General features: G+C 42.7%; 2 protein-coding genes across 9 annotated transcripts in view; both read left to right on the top strand.

Moving 5' to 3' along the window:
- The window catches only part of TMCO1 (transmembrane and coiled-coil domains 1), a 51,324-nt gene extending 49,787 nt beyond the window's left edge, over positions 1–1,537 (top strand). For all 3 annotated transcript variants that reach the window (XM_058176399.1, XM_058176401.1, XM_058176400.1), the window contains one exon: positions 1,412–1,537. In XM_058176399.1, the coding sequence (XP_058032382.1) occupies positions 1,412–1,510 (99 nt within the window). In that variant the 3' untranslated portion in view covers positions 1,511–1,537. The remainder of the gene's footprint in view (positions 1–1,411) is intronic.
- Positions 1,538–13,422: 11,885 nt separating this feature from the next.
- LOC131194855 (4-trimethylaminobutyraldehyde dehydrogenase) overlaps positions 13,423–26,133 on the top strand; it is a 175,372-nt gene continuing 162,661 nt past the window's right edge. For 3 of the 6 annotated variants that reach the window (XR_009154335.1, XM_058176388.1, XM_058176387.1), the window contains exons 1-2: positions 13,424–13,581; positions 20,383–20,581. Coding sequence is in view for 4 of the 6 variants with exons in the window: in XM_058176388.1 (XP_058032371.1) it covers positions 20,401–20,581 (181 nt within the window). In the remaining 2 variants the exon portion in view is untranslated. Of the gene's footprint in view, positions 13,582–13,720; positions 13,740–20,382; positions 20,582–26,133 lie in introns of those variants that run through there. The other 3 variants (XM_058176392.1, XM_058176389.1, XM_058176390.1) reach the window with 3 other exon arrangements.

Genomic DNA, 26,133 nt, shown 5'->3' with positions numbered 1-26,133 from the left:
GGCTCCAGCATTCCCCAGTAGAGGCAGCAGACAAGGAGGCAGGTTGTTTGCTGCAAGGACACTAGCCAGATGAATACCAGAGGAATGCTGGAAGGCAGATTTTTTTTCTTGTTTTCCACTTCTAAAGCTAATGTGTGTCTTATAGTCTAGAGCGTCTTATAGTGTGAAAAATGCGGTAATTAGATTTATTCGGTGTTCAGAAATGTTTTTTGTTTTTACATTTATATTCTGCCCTTCTCCGAAGACTCAGGGCAGCTTACATTGTGTAAGGCAATAGTCTCATCCTATTTGTATATTTATATACAAAGTCAACTTATTGCCCCCCCCAACAATCTGGGTCCTCATTTTACCTACCTTATAAAGGATGGAAGGCTGAGTCAACCTTGGGCCTGGTGGGACTCGAGCCTGCAGTAACTGCAAGCAGCTGTGTTTGTTACATTGCTTTGTTAAATGAGGACCCAAATTATTAGGGGCAATATGCTGACTCTGTAAACTGCTTAGAGAGGACTGTAAAGCACTGTGAGTGCTATTGCTTTCAAAACCTATTAATTGTATTGGAACAACTTCAATTCCATACTTATTTCCTGAAATATTGAGGATACTATATTTTATGCTAATACAGGGTATGTTGCTTGAAAAGACATTTTACCCAGACTAATTTGGACAGCAGCAGTTGACAAAACTCAAGTTCTAATTCGATTTGTATGTGTTTCAAAAAAAATTGAATAGTCAAGGTAGTTAATAGTATTAAGTGAATTGGAGCAAACAAAAATTCCAAACTACAAAATACACACTACAGATATAAAAATAAATACTGTATGATATGCTATACTATACACCACATCATACTACATGATACATATTTGATAATTGTATGGTGACTTAGAAGGTGACAGCCAGTTTTGGCTGATTTCATGCCAGACAAAGTTAGCTATGATTATATGGAGGATCATTAGGAATTCCTAAATTGAGGTGCTTCCTAAATTGAAAAGTTGGGTGGGGGGGACACATAAGAAGGCAATAGCAAATCATTTCTCTAATACTATAAAGAAAATTGAATAGCTGCAATAATTGAATTGAAATTATTACATGATTACATATTACATCAGCTTATTTGTATACTGGAATCTAAATCTTCATTTTATCTCCTTTATTTCTTACAGGAGAATATAAGTTCTGAAAAACCCTTAACTGTACTTAATAATTACAGTTTTATTTCTTTATAATCAGAATGGTACAAATTAAGCACACCTACTTTTTCAGTTTGTAAATGTGTAAGTGTAAATGAAACTAGCAATTATTTGAGGTTGATTAACATTGTTTGCATGTGGTTTGACTATTTATTAAGGGAAAGCTTACTTTATTTTAAATGCACTACTCAGTTCTTCTGTCTTTTTTGCTTCTTTATCAGAATATTCAAAAGCTGTTGGGTCTGGCTCCTTCCCGAGCTGCCACCAAGCAGGCTGGAGGATTCCTTGGCCCCCCACCTCAAGCTGGGAAGTTCTCCTGAAATAAATAAAATAATTTTATCTCTCTTGCCAATGAAAATATTTTAAAAATATTCAGATTTTATAGAAAAGTTTCTAAAAATATTTGGATATCCAAGATATCTAGTAACATACGTGTTTTATGAATTGAACCAAGTTGAAAAAAAATCTTAGGTTGGCTCTCAGATTCTAGGATGGAGAGAAGATACTTTCATAAAGTATCTTAAAGTCTGGAAAAACTTGTAAGAATTCATATTGAAATTAAAGATGGGGCAGATGTTCATATAAAGTTGGTTTTTTTTAAAGACATGATTCCACTCTTACTGATAAACAAAGAAGAATGGAAAGAATTTCCATTATTCCATTATTTAATTTGTCTTCTCTCTTGCTGCCATTTTTCAAATGTTAATTTAATCCAACATTAACTGGATTTCTCTAGAAATTTATAAGAAAGAGCATATATTGTCATTCAATATTTTATATTAATGGATAATGGAGGCTCCATTAAATTATGATAGAAAATTTGCCATGAGACATTTAATCTCCATTAATTATTGTAATTTTAATTTATAGAAATAATTACAAATTTTCCTCAGAGCATTTTTGTTGATTTGTTTTTTGTTCCATTGTCTCAGTGGGAAAGTGGCAAGGACAAAAAAGTGGAGCCATGTTATAAATGGAAATTTTGTGATATATTTCAATAAGTATGCTTCACTCTTGTCAATTGGCAACCTTTTTCATACGTCTATGTGCTTATTGTATCTCCTTTTATTTTCCCTTTTGAAAGCTAAACATGCCCATCTCTTTCAGCCATTCCTCACTGAGCTTGGTTTCCAGAAACATTATCATCTTAGTATCTCTTCTGAAATCATTCCAACTTCTGCATGTCTGTTTTATAGCATGATACCTAGGACTGGACTCAGTAATCTTAATTGTGGTGCATTCATTGCTGAATATAATACAAGTACTACTGTCAGTTGTGCCTCCTTTCAATACTCAAGAAAAAAAACACCCAACTCCATTGTTTTTAGAGGTAGGTACTTTTACTGAAAGCAACAAAATGAAAGCAAGATCTGAGACATTTGGTGCAGAAATTACATATAAGAAAGATCCCCGAAGCCCTCCTCCCTTTGGTCCAGTCAGCATTGTCCAATCCACATTCCCTCAAAGGGACACATGGGGTGCATCTTCAGATGGTTCCATCCCTCTGGTATGTTTAGGCGATTAACCTTGACTGTTATCAGCCCGCCTCCCAACTGCCAAGAAAGTTTGAAGAGAAACTTCTTCTAATTCAATCCCTTACACAGCATCTCCTCCAGCGCTCTTACCCCCCTGCTATTCAAAGCAAAGACAATTCCTTCCCCCCCGCGTTACCATGACAGCCGTAGCAAGCAGAGCAGTAAATGCATAAATCAGGAGACACATTACACAGAATACCAAGCGGAGGCTGACATTCGGCCCTCCTGCAGAAGAGACTTTAGTCCTACAAAAAAAAATTAAAATGTTAAACTAAGGTTTATCAGGGTATTTAGAATAAAACAATTTCAATTGCTTCGGAGCGCTTACATCGTGTTTATTCACCCATTCAGCTTGAGCTAAAGAGAAATGTTTCCAAGCCACTAAATACTGTACTTTACCCCTATATTTCCTAGAATCCAATATTTCCTTAACTTCAAAATGTTGCTTTCCTTCTATGAGTATAGGAACGGGGGAAGAAGTGTGGTCTGGAGAGAGGGAGAAAATATGCTCGGACTTCAATAAACTAACATGAAATACAGAATGAATCCTCCTCAAGATTTTTGGTAATTTCAATTGTACAGTGATTGGGTTCACTATGCGTACAATGGGGAAAGGGCCCACATATTTAGGTCCAAGCTTCTCTGATTTTTGGGTAGTTTGTAGGTACTTGGTGGATAGGAGTACCTTATCTCCTACTTGGTAATCCCTAGCTTGAGTTCTTTTCTTATCGGCCTGTCTCTTATGAGTATGGTGTGCTTCATCTAGGGCCTTTCGTGTCACCTCCCAAGTACTAGATAGCTGTTCGATCCAATCAACTAATGTAGGTATTTGTGGTTTGTTTCTAGGTAGTTCCAGGATGGGTACAAAATCCTGACCTGAGGCTACCTTGAATGGAGTGAAACCAGTACTGCTATGAATAGAATTGTTATATGCGACCTCTGCGAAAGGCAGCAGGTCCACCCAGTTGTCTTGCTGGTAATTTATGTAACATCTAAGGTATTGTTCCAATACTGAATTAGTTCTTTCACAAGCCCCATTGGTCTGAGGATGGTGGGCGGAGCTTAACCCCTGGACAGAGCCTAACAATCCTAGGAACTCCTTCCAGAAATGGGAGGTGAACTGAACCCCTCTGTCTGAGATTATTTGCTCCGGAACCCCATGTAACCTATACACATGTTGGACAAATAGTTTAGCCAGGGTTTTTGCCGAGGGAATTTTGGGACATGGGATAAAATGCACTTGTTTGGAGAACAAATCAGTAACCACCCAAACAACTGTATTTCCCCCACTCTGGGGCAGCCCAACAATAAAATCCATGTATATTTCCCTCCATGGGGCTCCCGGTCTGGCCACACACTGAAGTAGGCTTCCCTGGAGGATTCTTTACTGATGCACACACAGGACAGCTTTCCACATAGGCTTCTATGTCTTTCTTCAAAGCCAGCCACCAGAATTGTCATTTAACTAGATGCAATGTCTTTACAAATCCAAAATGTCCAGCAACTTTAGCATCGTGGCTGTGTTGCAATATCACCCCTCTCAGACTTGCAGGGACATACAGCTTCGCACCCAACCAGGCGAGCCTGTCCTGAACATTGCAGTCATTTGAGTGGGCTAAAAACCAACTATCAGTTTTTAAAGCTTCTTTTAGTTGTTCAGTCAAGTTGCCATATATGGGTGGGTCCGCTTTCGCTTTGGCCCAGGTGACTGCTGGGGCCGCCAGCTGATTTGCAGGAACAATTGGACAAATCACTTCCGTCTGATGACTATTGTATTGAGGTAATCTCGAGAGGGATCTGCCAGAAAATTCTTTCCTCCAGGGAGGTAGTGTAAAGAGAAGTTAAAATGGTTAAAGTGTTGGGCCCAGCGGACTTGCTTAGGTGACAGCTTTCGAGGCGTTTTTAGGGCCTCTAAATTTTTGTGATCAGTCCACACTTCAAAATGGTGCTTGGCCCCTTTCAGAAATTGCCTCCACGTTAATAGCACCCAGCGAACAGCAAAAGGCTCCTCCCAGATGGCCCATCGTGTCTCTGTGTCAGACAGTTTCTGGGAGGTATATGCACAGGGTTGCAATTTCCCCTCAGCATTGGCTTAAAGTAAAATTGCTCTGATGGCCACATCACTGGCGTCTGCCTGAACGACAAATGGGGCCTCCTTGTCTGGGTGTTTAAGGACCGGCTCGGCTGCAAACAAAAGCTGCCTGACATTCCATGGTCCATTCGAGAGGCCAGGACGGTTTTGGCTTCGCTTCTCCTTTTGTTTTCAGAAGGTTTGTAATCGGTAGGGCAATCTTTGCGAACGAAGGGATGAATTGTCGATAGAAGTTAGCAAAACCCAAAAAGCTTTGTAATTGATTGCGGGTACGTGGAAATGCCCATTCCAGTACTACCCGGACTTTCTCAGGATCCATCTCTAATCCCTCTGGTGATATGCAGTACCCCAGATAGTCGATATTTGATCTGGTGGAAATCACATTTGGACAACTTACCGTACAGTTGAGCAGCCATAAGTTTTTTCAGGACCGCTCCCACTAGTTTCACACGTTTGTCCATGGTCTCTGTGTACATAAGAATGTCACTAGGTAGACCAGAAGCCCTTTGTACAGGTGCTCATGCAGTACTTCATTGATCAGCTGCATGAATACTGCGGGGGGGCCTTGTAGTCGCAAAGGGAGCACTCAGAACTGGAAACATCCCCGGGGGCAGTTGAAGGCAGTTTTCCATTCATTCCCTTCCTTAATCCACACTCTATAATAAGCTGCCTGCAAGTGTAACTTAGTAAAAATCTTTTCTTTGGACAGGTGGGCTAGCATGTCTTTCATGAGGGGTAGTGGGTAAACATTTTCCACGCATATTGCATTTAAATTTTTATAGTCCACCAGCAGGCGAAAAGACCTCTTCCCGGAACATCACCATGGCGGCTACTTTCAGCCTAGCCAGTTGGATGAAGCTACGTTTTAGGTTTTTATTTATTTATTTATTTATTTATTTATTAAATTTGTATACCGCCCTTCTCCCGAAGGACTCAGGGCGGTTCACAGCCAAGTAAAATAGACAATATATAAATACAGGTTAAAATACACTTAAAAAACTTATTAAAATTGGCCACAATTAAAATTTAAAACTAAAACCCATTTAAAAACCCATAAATTTAAAAACTAACCCAGGCCAGCGCAGATAAATAGGTAAGTTTTAAGCTCATGCTAAAGGTCTGGAGGTCCGGAAGTTGACGAAGTCCTGGGGAGGTCGTTCCAGAGGCGGGAGCCCCACAGAGAAGGCCCTTCCTGGGCGCCGCCAGACGACACTGTCGCGCCGACGGCACCCTGAGGAGTCCCTCTGTGAGAGCGCACGGTCGGTGAGAGGTATTCGGTAGCAGCAGGCGGTCCCGTAAGTAGCCCGGCCCTATGCCATGGAGCGCTTTAAAGACGTTCACCAAAACCTGAAGCGCACCCGAAAGCCACAGGCAGCCAGTGCAGCCTGCGCAGGATAGGTGTCATTCGGGAGCCACGAGGGCTCCTCTATCACCCGCGCAGCTGCATTCTGACTAACTGTAGCCTCCGGATGCCCCTCAAGGGAGCCCCATGTAGAGAGCATTGCAGTAATCCAGGCGAGGCGTCACAAGGCGTGAGTGACCGTGCATAGGGCATCCCGGTTCAGAAAGGCGCAACTGGCGCACCAGGCGAACCTGGTGGAAAGCTCTCCTGGAGACGGCCGTCAGGTGTTCATCAAAAGACAGCCGCTCATCCAGGAGAACGCCCAAATTGCGCACCCTTCCATCGGGGCCAATGACTGCTCCCGACAGTCAGCCGTGGACTCAGCTGACTGTACCGGGATGCCGCATCCACAGCCACTCTGTCTTGGAGGGATTGAGCTTGAGCCTGTTTCTCCCCATCCAGACCCGACGGCTTCCAAACACCGGGACAGCACTGATAGCTTCATTGGGGTGGCCCGGTGTGGAAAAGTACAGCTGAGTGTCATCAGCGCACAGCTGGTACCTCACACCAAAACCACTGATGATCTCACCCAGCGGCTTCATATAGATGTTGAACAGAAGGGCGAGAGGATCGACCCCGCGGCACCCCACAAGTGAGGCGCCGCGGGCCGACCTCTGCCCCGTCAACACCGTCTGCGACGGTCGGATAGATAGGAGGAGAACCACCGATAAACGGTGCCTCCCACTCCCAATCCCCAACCGCGCAGCAGGATACCATGGTCGATGGTATCAAAAGCCGCTGAGAGGTCTAATAGGACCAGGGCAGAGGAACAACCCTATCCCTGGCCCTCCAGAGATCATCCACCAACGCGACCAAAGCCGCCTCAGTGCTGTAACCGGGCCGGAAACCGGACTGAACGGGTCTAGATAGACAGTTTCCTCCAGGTGCAGGGGAAACTGATATGCCACCATATTTCTACAACCTTCGCCGGGCGAAGGTTGGAGACCGACGATAATTACCTAAAACAGCCGGGTCCAGGAAGGCTTCTTGAGGAGGGCCTCACCACCGCCTCTTTCAAGGCGGCCGGAAAGACTCCTCCAACAAGGAAGCACTGTAATCCCTGAGCCAGCCTCGTGTCACCTCCCGAGTGGCCAGCACCAGCCAGGAGGGGCACGGGTCCAGTAAACACGGTGGCATTCAGTCTACCCAGCAACCTGTCCATGTCCTCGGAGTCACAGGGTCAAACTCATCCCAGACAACATCACCAAGACCGCCTCGGACGCCCCATCCGAATCGCCACAATTTTGGTCCAGACCGTCCTTAAGCTGAACGATTTTATCGTATAGATAACCGTTAAACTCCTCAGCATCGCCCCTGCATCGGTCATCCCGCTCCCCTGGTGAAGGAGGGAGCGGGTCACCAAACAGGGCAGCTGGGCGGTTATCTGCCGACGCAATGAGGGAGGAGGCGAGCAACGCCGCTTCCTCAGTGCCACTAGGTAGGTCCTAGTATAGGATCTAACTAGTGTCCGATCAGCCTCTGAACGGCTGGACCTCCAGGAACTCTCTAGGCGTCTTCTCCGGCGTTTCATCCCCCTCAGCTCCTCGGAGAACCAAGGAGCCGGTTGGGATCTGCGCCGGGTCAGAGGCCGCAAAGGCACGACACGGTCTAAGGCCCCAGCCGCAGCCCGTTCCCAGGCTGCAGCTAGTTCCTCTGCCGTGCCGTGAGCCAGACCCTCAGGAAGTGGCCCAAGCTCCGTCTGAAACCTCTCTGGGTCCATTAGGCGCCTGGGACGGTACCAACGTAATGGTTCCGTCTCCCTGCGGTGTTGGGTAGCGGTCAGAAAGTCCAGGCGAAGGAGAGTTCCGTAGTTCCTCCAGCTGTCGGGGAGTCATGGGGTAGATATTTGGTTTAGGAAGCTTTATCCCCAGAAGGATTTCTATGCTACAATCTGTAGGCCTATGGAGTGGCAGCATGTCTGATGCCTTCTCACTAAATACCTCCTGAAGGTCCCGGTATTCTTTTGGGATTCTTTCCTCCCCTTCCAGGTGTTCCGTTGCAGCCACAGCCATTTTACTCGCCGCTTTGGCCACACAATAGGTGCTCCCCCTCTCCATCTTCTGCTGGTTAGAACAAATGCACAGCATGCCTGTCCTCCAATTTATTTGTGGATTCCACTTACGGAGCCATGGCAGGCCAAGCAGGAGGGGTCGTTCCATGCCTGGGGCCACAATAAAGCTCAGGGTCTCTCTCTCATGCTCATTTCAATTGGTTCAGTTACAAAATGGGTGGGAGTCCCTCCCCGCTACCGACCCGTCTAACTGGCAGAAGGTGATGGGCCTGTTCAATGATCTTAGTCTTAGGCCCATTTTTTCCACAATCACTGGGCTGATGACACATCTTGTGCACCCTGAATCCAGAAGGGTTAGCATCTTCCTATGGGCCCTGATAGAAGGGACTTTTAGTTCCACTGGGATGGTCATAGGTCCCCCCCCCTTTGGACTTACCAGGAGGTCCTTGGAATCAGTTTCAGAATCGCTGTCATCGGTGGGGGTCAGAGTTCCCAACTCACCCTGGTTCAGGGGAGCGAACTTAATGACTTCCACTCCTTTTTAGGAAGACCTCACGGGATTTTGCAAGCGGTTTGTCAGCTTTCCACCAGAGGTTGCCTTCCCTCCACCAGGGGTTGCTTTGGGTCCAGGCTTAGCAAAGCAATCAGCTGCTCGGTGCCGCTCCTTCCCACATCTGAAACACAAGGTGGACTTTGGCTTCGAGCCGGCGGGTCCCCCAACGGCTTTCGGAGCTTCCCTGTAGGGTGAGGAGGGAGGTTTGCTCCAGGTGTGACCACCGCAGTAGCAATCTCTGGCCAAATCGATCTCCACGTCAGCCGCCAGCACATACCAACTTTGCAGATCCTGGGGGGGGCCCACGGGAGCAGCAATTCTTGTAGACATCCTCATTGAGGCCATCCTTATAGCTTTCCAGCATAACTACTTCTGACCACCCTCTCATGTAGTGCACCAGCTCGCAGAACTCGTGGGTGTATTCTGCCACCGATCTCCGCCCTGATGAATGGACTTCATCCTGATTCTCACCCTTCGCTCAGCCAAGGGGTCTTCAAAGCGTGCTCTGAGAGCTGCCATAAACTGGTCATAATTTCTCAATAATGGGGAATTTTCGTTGTAGAGTCCCACCATCCACTCAGCCCCCACCCCCTCTAGGGCTCGGGTAACACATCTCACATGTGCTGCATCTGATGGAAAGTCCTCCCCCCCCAGTCTTGCATATGGTTCCACACTTGAGTTAAAAAACAATCCCAGTCCTTTGGGATACCCCCTCCCCCGCGTATTTTCCAGGTAGCAAGGGGATTTTGGGTTTTTTCTGCCTTTGTGGAACTGCCTGCCCAGCAGGGGGGCCCTGGATTGCAGCGGATGCTTGGATTCCCGAAGTCTGGGCTGCGTCTTCCCAGACTCCAGCTGTTTCTTCCAAGCAAGCAGAAGTTTCAGCTTCCCCTCTGGCATGTTCATATCCTCCCCTGGTAGGCAACCCCTGGGCAGGTAATCCATACCTTTCACATGCTCTCCGACTCTCACAAGCTTCCCTCAGTAGCTGTACCGCTTGGGCGAACAGGAGGTCTTCTATCCTGCACAGACTGCACTGGCTGCCTGTTGTCTTCCGGGTGCGCTTCAAGGTGTTAGTTACTATCTTTAAAGCGCTCCATGGCTTAGGACCGGGATACCTACGGGACCGTCTACTGCCAATGTCTATCTCCCAACAACCGGTGCGCTCTCACAGAGAGGGGCTCCTCAGGGTGCCGTCAGCCAAGCAATGTCGGCTGGCGGCCCCCAGGGGGAGGGCCTTCTCTGTGGGGGCTCCTACCCTATGGAACGAGCTTCCCCCTGGACTCCGACAAATACCTGACCTTAGGACCTTCCGCCGCGAACTTAAAACCTACTTATTTCGTCTTGCTGGACTTGCTTAAATTTTATATTATCAAATTGATTTATGGGTTTTAAATTTTTTTAGTAAATTTTAAAGGGTAATATTTTTATCTATAAGTAGCCATATTAAATAGGTTTTTTATGGGTTGTTTTTAGTTTTGTATTGTTGTTTTCTTTCTGTATTTTATTTGTGGCTGTACACCGCCCTGAGTCCTTTGGGAGAAGGGCGGTCTATAAATAAAAATATTATTATTATTATTATTATTATTATTATTATTATTATTATTATTATTATTATTATTATTATTATTATTATTATTATTATTATTATTAGTTGCTGAAGCAAATCCAAGTAGATCTGGACAAGTGGAAGAATCTGCATCTATGTCTGGTAGGAAGAGTAGCAACAATTAAAATGAATATATTGCCAAGGTTATTGTATTTATTCTAGACAATTCTGATAAAACGAAAAGAAATATTTTGAGAAACTTAATAAAATAATACATAAGTATATTTGCCAAGGGAAAAAAGCAAGAATTGGTCTGAAAATGATGCAAGAAGTAGAGGAGACTTTGGACTACCAAACTGGGAATTGTACTATCAGGCTGCAGTATTAGCATGGATGAAAGAGTGGATTGTATTGAGGAATATAAGATTATTGACCTTGGAAGAATATGATTTACAATTGGGGTGGCACGCATTTTTATGGTATGGGAAAAATAAGATACACGGATATTTTCAGAGACACTATAGAAGGAATGCATTATTATTGGTGTGGGAGAAAATTAAAGAACAATATTATTTGAGGATACCAGTTTGGCTTTCAACAATGGAAGCATTGATTCACCCAAATATTATTAATATGGGAAATATTGTTAGTTATAAAAATATCTTGAATGAAGAACGGGGACTTAAAACAAAAGAAGAAATAAGTGCATGTGCAGATACAGTTTAGATATGAGAAAGATGCTAAATTACAGGGTTTTTATAAAGAATTAACAGTGTTAGATAAAATCTTAACAGGAGCAGAAGAAAGGTTAATAAAGAAACTATAATTACTGGGTATAAAATTGGAAGAGGAACAAGTAAAAGAGACAATGATAGCATGGGCAAAAAACTTTGGTTATACGATAGAATTAGATAAATGGCAGAAACTGGGACAGGAATTATAAATGATGTCAACTGCATATAAAGAGAATTTGTATAAGATGTTTTACAGATGGCATCTACCATCGGCGAGGCTGGCAAAGATGTTTAAGGATAAATCAGCTAAATGTTGGAAGTGCCACCAAATACCCGAATCTTACTATCATATGTGGTGGACATGTGGAGAAGCAAAGAAGTATTGGACAAAAATTAAAATATGATTGGAAGATGTGATACAACAACGTACTGAGTTGAAATCAGAAATATTTTTGTTAGGAGTCTTACCTGAAATTTATAATAAAGAGAATGTATATTTAATTATTCATGTATTAACCACAGCTAGAATTGTATTTGCACAATATTGTAAAAGTGAAAAGATTCCTATTGATGAGAAGGTGATAAGGAAAATATTAGAATGTGCAGAAATGAATAGATTAACATTAGCAATCAAAGAGAAAGAACAAACTGAATATTATATGATATGGGAAGTATTTTATCAATGGTTGGAGAATAAAGGAGTCTGGAAATGAAGGCTAAAGAACAAGCAGAAAATACATTAGGATACAGATATAAATAAGATGAAAATTGTTGGTATATGTATGATGAGAATAATGATGTTTAATGTTAATATGGTATCATTAGAAGATATTAAGAAGAAAATGGAGAGCTTTACAATGTTTAAATGTTTAATATATTATAATATTAAGTCTAGAGAAATAATGTTAATGTGAATGATGTGGCAAATGGTGAATGATGTTGCACAGAGATGTTTGTACCCAGATGACACACTGCATAAGGAAAGATGGAATGTTTGGCTTTGTAATTGAAAAATTTAAAAAATATTTAAAAAAAGAAATAGAAGAAATACATTTTTAAAAATGTATCCCTATCATGTTTTTTTTCCACAATATTGTCTCAGACTTTTTATTACCACAAACCAAACAGTTTCGTCTGTAGTTTGTACTGAGTTTGAAGTCTAACACAGGAAGGACTTTATTGATCTATTTACTGATATTGCAATATGCAGAAATAAAACGGTGATTCAGTAAAAATGTTGACCTTACCATAAGTAACATTCTCTGTGGGAGCTCCCACGCTCTGGAACGAGCTTCCCCCTGGTTTACGTCAAGTGCCTGATCTTCGGACCTTTCGCCGTGAGCTGAAAACGCACTTATTTATTCAAGCGGGACTGGCCTAAAATTTTATTGGGGTTATTTATATTTTAATATTTTAAACTGTTTTAAATTTGGCCACCTTATAATATGTTTGTTTTAACTTCTTTTAATATTTATACTGTGATTTTTACTTGGCTGTACACTGCCCTGAGTCCTTCGGGAGAAGGGCAGTATAAAAATTGAATAAAATAAATAAATAAAATAAATAAATAAATAAGTGAAAGGCCAGTTGCAAGTGTCAGAAGGTTCTTCTAAATTAATATTCTAGGCAAAGACAATTGGGGAATATAAACTGCCTCATTAGAATGGGAATTGAATAAATTCCACTACTAAATACCACTACTACTAGCTGTTCAAAACTAATTTGAGACATCTGGGATTCCACAGTATTAGCTCCATTCAATAGCTGTGCTGATATTTCTTAAATATTTATATTTAAGCATTTTGTTAGAGGAAACACTGGAGCTTGGAGGGGAAATGTTCTACTTTCCTGTTCCTGCAAGAGTAAGAATAATCATAGTTAAGACTTGGAAAAATAGTATATGCCAAAATATAAATACAGAACAAAGTACTGGGATTGAGTATCTGGGGCATTTTTTTCTCAAAAATACATTTTGACAGTTGTCCTTTTACCTTGCTATCCTATCCCCTAAGGATTACAGTATATATAAAATTATGAACGAAATAGAAACAGTGATTTTGCACAGCTAGAGAAGCCATAGAGAATTATGAGGTTAAGTTGACAAGGAAAGGGTAAAATTTGTGACTAAATATTTGACCCGAATTCCTCTCCCTATTCTTTCCCTTCTCTCGGAGGGGGACGGGGAGTCCGCCCTCGGTGCAGGCACTCTTAAAGTCTCTTCAATGGTTAGCACATACTTGTTGCCTCAGCAAATATACTCCTGGACGACGAAAGGCTCCTAGCTGTGGGCTGTTCGTCCGAGGGTTTTGCATAACCAGCCAATAGCGTGGGAGGCGGATTCAATGTGCAATCCCAAATGTGAGGCAATATCTGGACTCCGGACGCCCCTTGTTCTTTTTGCCCCATTATAGGGAGGGGCTTTCCTAAAAGAGGCGGGGCGTGGAGTTGTAGAAAGGAGTCAGAAGGCTCCTTCCATATCGAAGAGCGATTCTCGGGGCGCAGGTGCAGTATCTGAAATGTGAGTATGAGCGATGACTGAAGAGGCGAGGGTGTTTACGGATCCGTGAACAGAAATAATTCCACTCAGTTTGCATTGAGATCTGAGCAGAAGGTTACCGCTTTCCCGTTCATCGCGGACAGGAAGATCTCCCAGTCGAAGTGAAGAGATAATTGGGAGTGGGTGTTGTTTTTTTGTTTCTTTGCAATAAAGAGATTATTCCTACCGATTATGATTGCACCTGCACATAAGCTGGTACAGAGCAACCCAGCATTTCCCTGTCCAAATATGTTTTTTCCCCCCCATTTGAACTGCTCCGCGTGCAGGAAGGCGGTTCTACTCTCCGATTAGAAAAAAAGGGGACCTCTCCTTTGCTGTGAAAAGTAGATACGAAAGGGACGCGCTTTGTTTTCGTTTTGGAGCGAGTATTTTTTTTTTTCTGACGGTAGATCAGAGCGGGTGCTGTGCAAAACAACACTCTTTATTCCAGTTATCAGAGGTATTTCCATTTCCCCAAAATGGTTTTAGGCCTGAGGTTTATAAGGCGGGGCCTGTTTCATCTCCTCCCTCTGTTTTTTGAAGCTGTTTTCTGAACCGCGATTAATCTTACACTACCATTGTGGCCTCTGTACCCTAGCAGTATGTGCAATTTACTGACAAATGTAATGGTTCTTAAATTGTTGATCCATTAGCTGCGCGGACGCAGGGGGGTGGGAGAGAGTATACAGGTAGCCCTCAATTTATGACCACAATAGAGCCCCAAATTGATTTTGTTAGATGAGAATGTTAAGTGAGTTTTGCCTCATTTTACAACTCTCCTTGCCACGTTTGTTAAGTGAATCACTCCAGCAGTTAAGTTAGTCACATAGTTGTTCAGTGAATCTGGCTTTCTCATGGATTTAGCTTGACAGAAGGTTGCAAGAGGGGAACCCATGACTCTGGGACACTGCAACCATCATAAATATGAGTCAGTTGCCAAGCATCTGAATTTTGATCATGTCACCATGGGAATGTTGCAACAGTTGTAAGTGTGAAAAACGGTCCTAAGTCACTTTTTTCAATGATGTTGTAACTTTCAATGGTCACTAAATGAACTGTTATAAATCGAGGGCTACCTGTAATTTGAGAATAATTCAAGAAATTATTACACCAGGCGTTGCGTGTTTCTATCACAAAATTTATTTATTTTTTATTTTTTATTTTTATTTTTTTACTACTTCCTCTCCTCCTTCTCCACTCCTCCCTTCTTCCACCCTATCTAACCCTCTTATTCCCCTCCTCCTTCTCTACACTTTCCTACCTACTTTCTTCCCTCCTTCTACTCCTCTCTCCTTTTCTTCCTGAAATGGCAGTCGAGCAGTCATATCTTCAAAAATTACTGTACATTAATAATCAATCCATGTATCACTTGTTGATTCCTTTTCCCTCCCTTCCCCCCCTCCTCCCCCTTCCCCCCCCCCAGACTTCCCAGAGCAAATACCGGGTATTATGACCAACAATCACAAGCTAAAGTATATAAAATATACATAACCTCCCACCTTAAAAAATTTAAAACTATAGATCCCCTCACAATAAAAATAAAAAGATAGGAAAGAATAATAAAAAAAAGAAAAGAAACAATACCAACTTCACATATTACTTCTTCTTACAGTCCATTTTTAAAATTAATCCATCTTCTCAAATTCAATTTTTTTTTCCACTTGTACATTCCTTCAAATTTCATAAGTCCATTTCTCAAATTACAGTCCATCTTCTCGAACTCAAATTTTTATCACATATATTTCTTCAATTGCCATAATATTTAATGTCCATTTTTCTTACAGTCCATTTTAAAAATTAGTCCATCTTCTAAAGTTCAAATTTTTTCCCCGCCCACTTGTATATTCCTTCAAATTTCATAAGTCCATTTCTTAAATTACAATCCAGCTTCTCAAATTCAAATTTTCATCACTTATATATTTCTTCAATTGTCATAAGATTTAATATTCAGTCTTCCAATACTACTCCATCAATCAAATATCAAGCAAATAATCATTTAGACTACATCCACAATATAACAGTAAACAGTTAAAATCATTACATCCACATTATCTAAATTCATAAATTTCACTTTCCATCCTTCACAATTAAGTAATATCATCCCATAGATTTATACCATACAAATAGCAAATATCAAAAATCCTATAATTTATATCCTAAACAAATCAATTCCAAAAATTAACCATAATCATCCTGTTCACATCTTAAACATTCCTCCCCTCTCCCATTCTATTTTCCATCATTTCCAAACCAGTTAACTTAGCATCTAACAACAAAGAATAGAATAGAATAGAATAGAATAGAATAGAATAGAATAGAATAGAATAGAATAGAATAGAATTTTATTGGCCAAGTGTGATTGGACACACAAGGAATTTGTCTTGGTGCATATGCTCTCAGTGTACATAAAAGAAAAGATACGTTCATCAAGGTACAACATTTACAACACAATTGATGATCAATATATCAATATAAATCATAAGGATTGCCAGCAACAAGTTATAGTCATACAGTCATAAGTGGAAGGAGATTGGTGATGGGAACTATGAAACGATTAATAGTAGTGCAGATTCAGTAAATAGTCTGACAGTGTTGAGGGAATTATTTGTTTAGCAGAGTGATGGCCTTCGGGAAAAAACTGTTCTTGTGTCTAGTTGTTCTGGTGTGCAGTGCTCTATAGCGTCGTTTTGAGGGTAGGAGTTGAAACAGTTTAAAGGATTCCCACTCTTTAAAACATTAATATAAAAATGTCTCACTTTCATAACTGAATTAAGAAAATACTTTCTACCTCTAAAATTCACTGACAAACCCATTGGGACTTCCCATCTAAAATATATCTGATATTTCTTAAACTCATCCACCAAAAAAGCAAATTCTCTTCTATTTCTTAACATTTTAGGAGGAATTTCCTTCATCATTTTTATATCTTGTCCCAATATTTGGAATTTATTTTTATAAAAGGCTTGCAAAATTTCATACCTAACCTTTTTAGTTGTAAAATAAATAACTACATCCCTAGGTACTCTATTTTGTCTTGCCCACCAAGAATTAACACGATAAATTCTTTCAATATTAGTCTCAAAATCTTCTGGCTCCACACCCTTTATCTGAGCAAAGGCTTGCGTAAAAATCTCCTTTAAATTTTCCTTCCTATTTTGTTTCAACCCCCTCACCCTTATAGCATATTCCATTAATCTATATTGTAATATTACTCTTTCTTCATCTGCCCTATCTACCTTTGCCTTTATATCTTCCATCTTATTATCTAAGTTCCAATTGTTTTGATTTTTTTGAATTATTTTTATTTTCAATGGTCACTTTCAATGGTCACTAAATGAACTGTTATAAATCGAGGACTACCTGTAATTTGAGAATAATTCAAGAAATTATTACACCAGGCATTGCGTGTTTCTATCACAAAATTAATTTTTGTGTATCAAGTGAGTGTGTAAATTGGATGCATAAATCAGCTATAAGTATACCAGTTGGTACTAAATAATGTAATTATGATGCTCCAGAGTGGATTATATAATCTATAATGCTTTATACCAGGGGTCCCCAACCTTTTGGACCTCAGGGACCACCAAGTTCATAATTTTAAATCCCGCAGACCACTAATACGAATCCAGAGCGCTGCTTGCTTAAGCGTCTGGACTCTCAGTGACGGGATGGGGTTCTTCAGGCACTCTCCCTCTCTCTTTCTCTCTCTCTCTCTCTCCCTCTCTTTCTCTTTCTCTCCCGCTCATTCTCTCTCTTTCTCTCATCTCTCTCTCTCCTCTCTCCCACTCATTCTCTCGTCTCTATTTCTTTCTCTCTCTCTCCACCACTCTCTCCCCCTCTCTCTTTCTCTCTCTTTCTCTCCCCTCTCTCTCCCACTCTTTCTCTCATCTCTTTCTCTCTCTCTTTCTCCCCCCACTCCACTTTCTCTTCCACTATTTCTCTCTCATTCTTTCTTTCTCTCACCCACCCTCTCTCCCACTCATTCTATCATTCTCTTTCATATCTTTCTCTTTTTCTCTCTCTCTCTCCACTCTCTCTCCCACTCTTTCTCTCTCCCTCTCTTTCTTTCTCTCTCCCACTCTTTCTCATTCTCTTTCTCCCCCCTCTCTCCCACTCATTCTCTCTTTCTCTCTCTTTCGCTCTGCCACTCTGTCTCTCATTCTGATTCTCTCTTGATCTGATTCTCTTTCATTCTGTGTCTCTCTGATTCTATCTGATTCTCTCTCTTTCATTCTTTGTCTCTGTCTCTCATTCTCTCTCATTCAGATTCTCATTATCACTCTCTGATTCTCTTTCTCTCTCTCCCCCACTCTCTCATTCTGATTCTCTCTCTCGCTCTGATTCTTTCATTCTGTGTCTCTCTGATTCTATCTGATTCTCTTTCATTCTTTGTCTCTGTCTCTCATTCTCTCTCATTCAGATTCTCATTATCACTCTCTGATTCTCTTTCTCTCTCTCCCCCACTCTCTCATTCTGACTCGCTCTCTCACTCTGATTCTCTTTCATTCTGTGTCTCTCTGATTCCATCTGGTTCTCTCTCTTTCATTCTTGTCTCTCATTCTCTCTCATTCAGATTCTCATTATCTATCACTCTCTGATTCTCTCTCTGATTCTCCTTCTCTCTCTCCCCCACTCTCTCTCCCATTCTGATTCTCTCTCTGTCTCTAATTCTCTTTCATTCTGTCTCTCTCATTTTCTCTCTTTCATTCTCTGTCTCGCTGTCTTTCATTCTCTCATTATTCTGATTCTTTTTCATTCTCTCTCTCACTCTTTGATTCTCGGTCTCTTTCTTTCTTTCTCTCTCATTCTCTTTCTCATTCTCTTTCATTCTGTCTCTTTTTCTCTATTTCATTTTGCGTGGCATCAGCATTTCGCCTCAGTATATTTTCCCAGCTGGTGGCGCAAAGCAGCCGTCTCCTGCCACTTGGGACCTGGAGCGGTAAACGGCGTCTGGTCTAGGGAGCAGCCAGATTTTGCTCTCCATTGCGGACACCAGTTTGGCCCCCTGCAAGCTCTCGTCTCTCAAGAAGCCTGGCCGAAGTTTCCATGGCGCTTCGGCGAGCGCTCCTTGAGAGACAAGAGCTTGCAGGAGGCTGATGTGGCATCAGCGATGGAGAGCAAAATCTGGCTGCTCCCCAGACCAGATCCTGTTTACCACTCTGAGTCCCAAGCGGCAGGAGACAAGGGCTGTTTTGCACCACCAGCTGGGCAAATATACCGAGGCGGAATGCTGATGCCACGCAAGTTTAAGTAGTGATTTGCTTCCGCAGTTTCCAGCCACCACTGCTTCGGCCTGCTTGCGCCGCCCCTCCCCCACTGCAGCAACTGCAGCATTATTTCATTCCGGACGGGGAGGGCTGTGCTTCTCTTTGTATATTGCACGTGCCACCCCAGGGCAGAGATTTCCAGCCCCACCACGGCTGGTCCCATATTCTAGAGCTGTAATAATCACATTCACAAGACTGGCCCATTGGTCATCCCGGAGCAGCTCCTCCACCAGGGTGCACCGGCAAAAATACGAAGATTTCTCCACAGACCACCAAAATTTTATTGTGGACCACCAGTGGTCTGCGAACCACCAATTGGTGACCGCTGCTTTATACAACTTCTCTGGTACAGAAATGAGTGCCCACAATTATTGAATTCGATAATAAAAATATTTTGCCTTGTTTTATGAACTCTTTTAGAAGCTTTTCTGAAAGATAATATCAATGTATAGAATTAGAAGGGAGCTTGAAAATCATCTAGGCCATTCCCAAGTGCCCTGTTTAATAATTGAATTAAATAAAACACAAATGGCTGATCTTGAAAAAATCATGCAAAGCTATCCTTGTATGAGAGACAACCCCAGGGAATCCAGAGTTATAGGCTACACTGGGAATCCATGAGAGCCAGTTTGGCATATTAGTTAAGGTGCTGCTGAACTAGAAACTGGGAGCTGACAAGTTAGGCATGAAATGTAGCTGGATATCTTTGGGCTACTTCCTCTCTCAGCTCAACTTGGCTCATACAGTTGTGAGGAAAAGGAGGTGGGAACATTATGTATGCCAACTTGAGTTGTAGAAAATAAAGATGGGACATAAAACTAATACAATATTGAAAGGCAATGGTAAACAACTCTTTTGTTGTAAGAAAACTAATATTCATATGGGTTTGATTCTAAAGAATCTGTACTCCATTCTCCATTCCTCTGTAAACAACAAAATACCTTATCCCACTAGACTTGAAATCCTAGGCTTAGAAAACTTGGAACTCCGTCGCCTTCGATAAGACCTAAGTTTAACTCATAGAATCATCTATTGTAATGTCCTTCCTGTTAAAGACTACTTCAGCTTTAATTGCAATAATACAAGAGCAACCAATAGATTTAAACTTAATGTCAACCGCTTTAATCTAGATTGCAGAAAATATGACTTCTGTAACAGAATCATCAGTGTTTGGAATACTTTACCTGACTCTGTGGTCTCTTCCCATAATCCTAAAAGCTTTATCCTAAAACTTTCTACTATTGACCTCACCCCATTCCTAAGAGGACCATAAGTGGCGTGCACAAGTGCACAAACGTGCCTACCATTCCTGTCCTATTGTTTTTCTTTTCTTCTTCCTATATATATATATATGCTTATACCTCCTAATATTTACTCATATATATGTTTATATACTATATAACCTTTCTGTATGATACTTTCATATATTGTTGTGACAAAATAAATAAATAAAATAAATAAATACTTTACATAAGATACCTTGTCACAGAGCATGCATATGTTACATCCTTTGCAGCTTTGCTTCAGACCTCGGATGCTTCTTAGTTCCAGTTTATTGTTTCTTCTCCGTGGCTTTCCTCGTTTACTCCATTCTACTGCAATGAGCACCATTACTGGTACATTTCAACTGCAGCAACCTCTCAACTACCGAGAAGGTACCCGTCACCAGCCTGTGGATGGGGATCACAGTGAGGAGATCTATGAACCGGCAACTGGTAATCATCTATTGTAATGGTGATATTGAAGTCTTAGGGAGTTAATGTTCTATAGTTATATAAGGTTGACCTCTTATCACATCTACAGGAATAGCTGACTTGGAAGTTATATAAATGACATTTAAATCCCGTTAGATAATAACTAATACAAGAGAAAAAATACATTGTTTTTTCAAATATTTTTATTGATGCTTTTTTATGGCAGAATGTATTAATCTTCTGATAGAAGAAAAATTTTGAGGATTCTTATTCAAGATATATAAGTAAAGTAATTGATACAAAATTTATGTTTATATAGGAATATACTTTTAAATCATTATGATTGTTTTTAGAAAATAATTTCTGTATCAATATTTTTCCACTATAGAAAGAGAAAAAAATAACTCGATCTTCTTTACGTTCCTTAGCAGATATCAGTGTTGATGCCAGTACAAATAATACAGGAGGAATATTTATTTAGACACTTATTTTGAAATTTATTTATTTATTTATTTATTTATTTATTTATTTTATTTGATTTTTATACCGCCCTTCTCCCGAAGGACTCAGGGCGGTGTACAGGCATAATAAAAACCGACAATACAATATACAGGTTTAAAATACGATTTAAAAAACTTATTAAATTAGCCCAGCAATTAAAATTTACCATACTAAAAAACCCCGTTTAAAATTAATAAATTCAACATTTAAAAACCCAATTTAAGCCAGCCCCGCGCGAATAAAAAGATGAGTCTTGAGTTCGCGACGAAATGTCCGAAGGTCAGGTATTTGGCGAAACCCGGGGAAGCTTCGTTCCAGAGTGTGGGGCCCCACAGAGAAGGCCCTTCCTGGGGCCGCCAGCCGACATTGTTTGGCGGACGGCACCCTGAGAAGTCCCTCTATGGGAGCGCACGGGTCGGTGGGAGGCGTGTGGTAACAGCAGGCGGTCCCGTAAGTACCCAGGTCCTAAGCCATGGAGCGCTTTAAAGGTCATAACCAACATTAAAGTGCACCCGAAGGCCACAGGCAGCCAGTGCAGTCTGCGCAGGATCGGTGTTATATGGGAGCTACGCGTAGCTCCTCTATAACCCGCGCAGCTGCATTCTGGACTAACTGAAGCCTCCGGCGCACTTCAAGGGAGCCCCATGTAGAGAGCATTACAGTAATCCAAGCGAGAGGTAACGAGCGATGAGTGACTGTGCATAAGGCATCCCGATCAAGGAAGGGGCGCAACTGCCGAACCAGGCGAACCTGGTGGAAGGCCCTCCTGGAGACGGCCGTCAAATGGTCTTCAAACGACAGCCGATCATCCAGGAGGACACCCAAGTTGCGCACCCTATCCTTTGGGGCCAGTAACTCGCCTCCAACAGCCAGCCGCAGCTGCAGCTGACTGAATCGGGGTGCCGGCATCCACAGCCACTCCGTCTTGGAGGGATTAAGCTTGAGCCTGTTTCTCCCCATCCAGACCCGTACAGCTTCCAAACACCGGGACAGCACTTCAACAACTTCATTGGGGTGGTCCGGGGTGGAAAAGTACAGCTGAGTATCGTCAGCGTACTGCTGGTATCTCACCCCGAAACCACTGATGATCTCACCCAACGGCTTCATGTAGATGTTGGACAGCAGGCGAGAGAATCGACCCCTGTGGGACCCCACAAGTGAGGCCCCTCGCGGCCGACCTCTGCCCCCCTGTCAACACCGCCTGCGACCGGTCGGAGAGATAGGAGGAGAACCACCGATATACGGTGCCTCCCACTCCCAATCCCTCCAACCGGCGCAGCAGGATACCATGATCGATGGTATCGAAAGCCGCTGAGAGGTCTAATAGGACCAGGGCAGAGGAATATCCCCTGTCCCTGGCCCTCCAGAGATCATCCACCAATGCGACCAAAGCTGTCTCCGTGCTGTATCCGGGTCGGAAACCGGACTGGAACGGGTCTAGATAGACGTCTTCATCCAGGTGTTGGGGCAGCTGTCGCGCCACGGCACTCTCTACAACCTTCGCAACAAAGCGAATGTTGGAGACTGGACGATAATTACCCAAAATAGCTGGGTCCAATGAGGGCTTCTTAAGGAGGGGTCTCACCACCGCCTCTTTCAAGGCAGCAGGGAAAACCCCTTCCAACAAAGAAGCGTTGATAATCCTCTGGAGCCAGCCTCGTGTCACCGCCTGAGTGGCCAGTACCAGCCAGGAAGGGCACGGGTCCAGTAAACATGTCGTGCCGTGAAGCCTCCCCAACAACCTGTCCACGTCCTCGGGAGCCACAGGGTCAAACTCATCCCAAACGTGTTCAACAAGACGTGCCTCCTCTCCCTCGCTTGGATCATCCCACATTCGGTCCAGACCGTCCCTCAGCTGAGCGATTTTATCGTATAGATAACCACTAAACTCCTCGGCTCGTCCCTGCAAAGGGTCATCCCGCACCTCCTGATGTAGGAGAGAGCGGGTCACCCGAAACAGGGCGGCCGGGCGGTTATCTGCCGATGCAATGAGGGTGGAGGCGTAGGAGCGCCTCGCTTCCCTCATTGCCACTAGGTAGGTCCTAGAATAGGTCCTAACTAGTGTCCGATCAGCTTCGGAGCGACTGGACCTCCAGGTGCTCTCTAGGTGTCTTTTGGATTACAAAGTGGTTGCATTTTAGAAAATACTATTGTACAATGCAATCAGTGCTCTTTGCACTTTTTTCCATCACTCAGCATGCTATCAATGAAGCAGAAAAGGCTTCATGTTAATGTAGAGTGTAATAATGACCCCAAATAAGAATCACCTGCCAAATACTTAAAATTGTTTTTATTTCATTTCTTTACCAAGTCTAGGTCCTCATTTGACCTCCCAAATCTTAAATTTGACCCTGAGGAATTATCAAAACTCATTTCCAAATTGTGATTTTTAATGTACCAAATTGTGATTTTTAATGTGATTTTTAGCAACCACTCATTCAGTGACCATTCAAACTTATGACGGCAATTGAGTGGTAATTGTGACTAGTCCTTATATTTAAGGCCATTGCAACATTCCCATGGTTATGTGATCTGGGCATTTGGTGACCATCTCATGATAGGATGTTGCAGTGTGCTATCATCACATGATCATGTTTTTCAAAGTTCCCTTTCACCTTCCCACAATCAATAGGAGGACCAATGGGAAATTGCAAGTTGCATGAGGTCCTTGCTTAATGAACTGTGCAGCCCTCAGCAAGTGGGACTGCTGGAACTGCTGTTACTAAACTGTGCAGTAACATTTTTTTATTTATGACCTTGTTGCTTAACCACAGTTTCCAGTCCCAATTAGCTGTTTCTTAGCTAATTATTACCTTCCTGTAATCAAAAGAAAAATAGTAAATATATATTTAAAGAGAAATATACTGTATTTTTTGGACTATAAGACGCACCTAGATTTAGAGGAGGAAACTAGAAAAAAATAGCTTTTTGCCTCTGCGCAACCTGTTTTCGCCCTCCCCGGCTCCCAGAAGCACTTTGCAAGCCAAAAACAGGCCTGTTTTTGGTCTCCCGAACCCTCTGTGTGTTCCATTTTCACTAAAAACACACCCCTTTTTGGCCTGCAGAGTGCTTCTGGGGGCTGTGGAGGGTGAAAACAGGATGTGCGGAGGGTTCAGGAGGCCAAACGGCGAAAACAGGACATGCAGAGCAGTACAGAGTGCTTCTGAGGGCCAGAAGGGCAAAAATGCAACACGTGGAGGGTTTGGAATGCAAAAAATGAGGGCATTTTTGGCAAAAACGGGACGTGCAGAGCACTGCAGAGTGCTTCTCGGGGCCGGGGAAAGCAAAAACGTGAAACACTGAGGGTTCAGGAGGCCAAAAAAGGGGCCATATTCAGTCTATAAGACACCTCGAAATTTTCACCCACTTTTAGGGTGGGGAAGTGTGTTTTATACTCCAAAAAATACGCTATTTAATTATAAGTATATTAAAATGAAAATAAACTGAAATTAATACTTTTTTCAGATCTTTTCTTTGTTTTCCCAAAGTATCTATATCAAATGTGACTTGTGGTATGCCACTCAAATGCCAACATTAGCCCTGACTTAATTAATATAAAAAATATGCGCCTGGATAATATAGATCTTTTGTTAAAAATAATGATAGAGAGCTTCTGTTGTCTACTAATAGTAAATGTGAAATATTCTATCAACACTGGGTTATCTACAAATAGTAGTTTAGTTCTGGTACACAAAACACATTCTTAGGTCTGATATTGAACATATTCATACATAATTTGGATGAGAGGTTAGAACGTGTCAGGTTCCATATATTTCCATTGGGACACTGACATTCTGGTGGGAGGGGAGGGGATTGGAGGGATCTCTATATGAAGTTTCTGTTTCTGTTTCCTGCATTGCTGGGCTGTGAATTTCAGTTTCCTGCATTGCTGTACTGTGGGAGGGGTTTTGTTTGCACTGCTTTAAATTGCTGTTTTTTAAGTGGGAAAATTTAGTTCCTGCCTAGACCTCTTGCTATCACCAGCTCTTCAATAAAAGCTCCTTTTGGAGCAACTTCAGTTTCAAGAGTCCTGCTTTCTTGGAAAGATTGGAGAGGCAAGACCTTATATTAGGCAGGAACTGCAAACTAGTCAACCCAGAGAGGTAACAGCCCTACCGTGGGGACCCTACACACCATGTCTGCCCAGGGTGCGACCACGAAGAGGTTGAATGCTGGGGGAGAAACCCTCCCAAAACTCAAGCAGAGGAGGCCCTTAATGCCTGGATCGAGGAGAATGCCTCAAGCACCGCTGCCAAGCCAAGGTGGTCCATCGGTGTGGGGAAGAAAGAAGGCTGGGGTGGCAGGACCAAAGATGTCACCCTTACTCATGGGAACCCGTGGAACCCCAGTCCACCTGCACGGCTAGTGTATCTTGGCTGAGGAAGCTGAAATCGACCAAACTCGAAACAAGTACAGCGCAAGCAGCTCCTGGAAGAGATCCCCACTGAAAGGGAGAAGGGAGGAAACCAAACCTCACTCTGTCCCACACGCTCAGCAGCCTGCTTCAATTGCGGGAAGGAAGGCCACCGCGTAACCGAGTGCCGTATGAGGATGCCCACCTAGAAGGGAGAAAAGCAGGTCGGAGGGAAACCCTCAAAGCCACCACCTCATTCCAGAGACACAGCCCTAAAGACCCATGCTGTGTTTCGTTCCCGCCAGAATTAATTATGGTACAAGGAACTCAGACCCCTCTCGTGGAGGAACTCAGAGAGTGACTACGAAGACCCTTTGGTAAGTGGGGTTATCAAGCCTCTTAATAACCCCTATAGAACTGCTAATTCCATTAACGGGGAGAAAAGTGAGACTTAAAGCATTGCTCGATTTGGGGGGCATGAGAAACCTAATGAGCCCGATTCTGATCGGGGAACTGGGCATTCAACTAAGGCCACTGAAAACTTCAGTCTTGTTCTGCCAACTTGATGGGTCCATTGCGGGGGGCACCTCGGCCACGTGTGCCATTGAACCACTCAAACTATGGCAAATCACTCCAAAACCATTGCTTTCATTGTGACACCAGAGATGGACTGGCCCCTAGTTCTGGGACTAACCTGGTTAAAGAAGTGGAACCCAAG

This window comes from Ahaetulla prasina, chromosome 3, assembly GCF_028640845.1.
Source record: "Ahaetulla prasina isolate Xishuangbanna chromosome 3, ASM2864084v1, whole genome shotgun sequence".
Taxonomy (NCBI): domain Eukaryota; kingdom Metazoa; phylum Chordata; class Lepidosauria; order Squamata; family Colubridae; genus Ahaetulla; species Ahaetulla prasina.
This window is presented reverse-complemented; position numbering and strand designations above follow the sequence as displayed.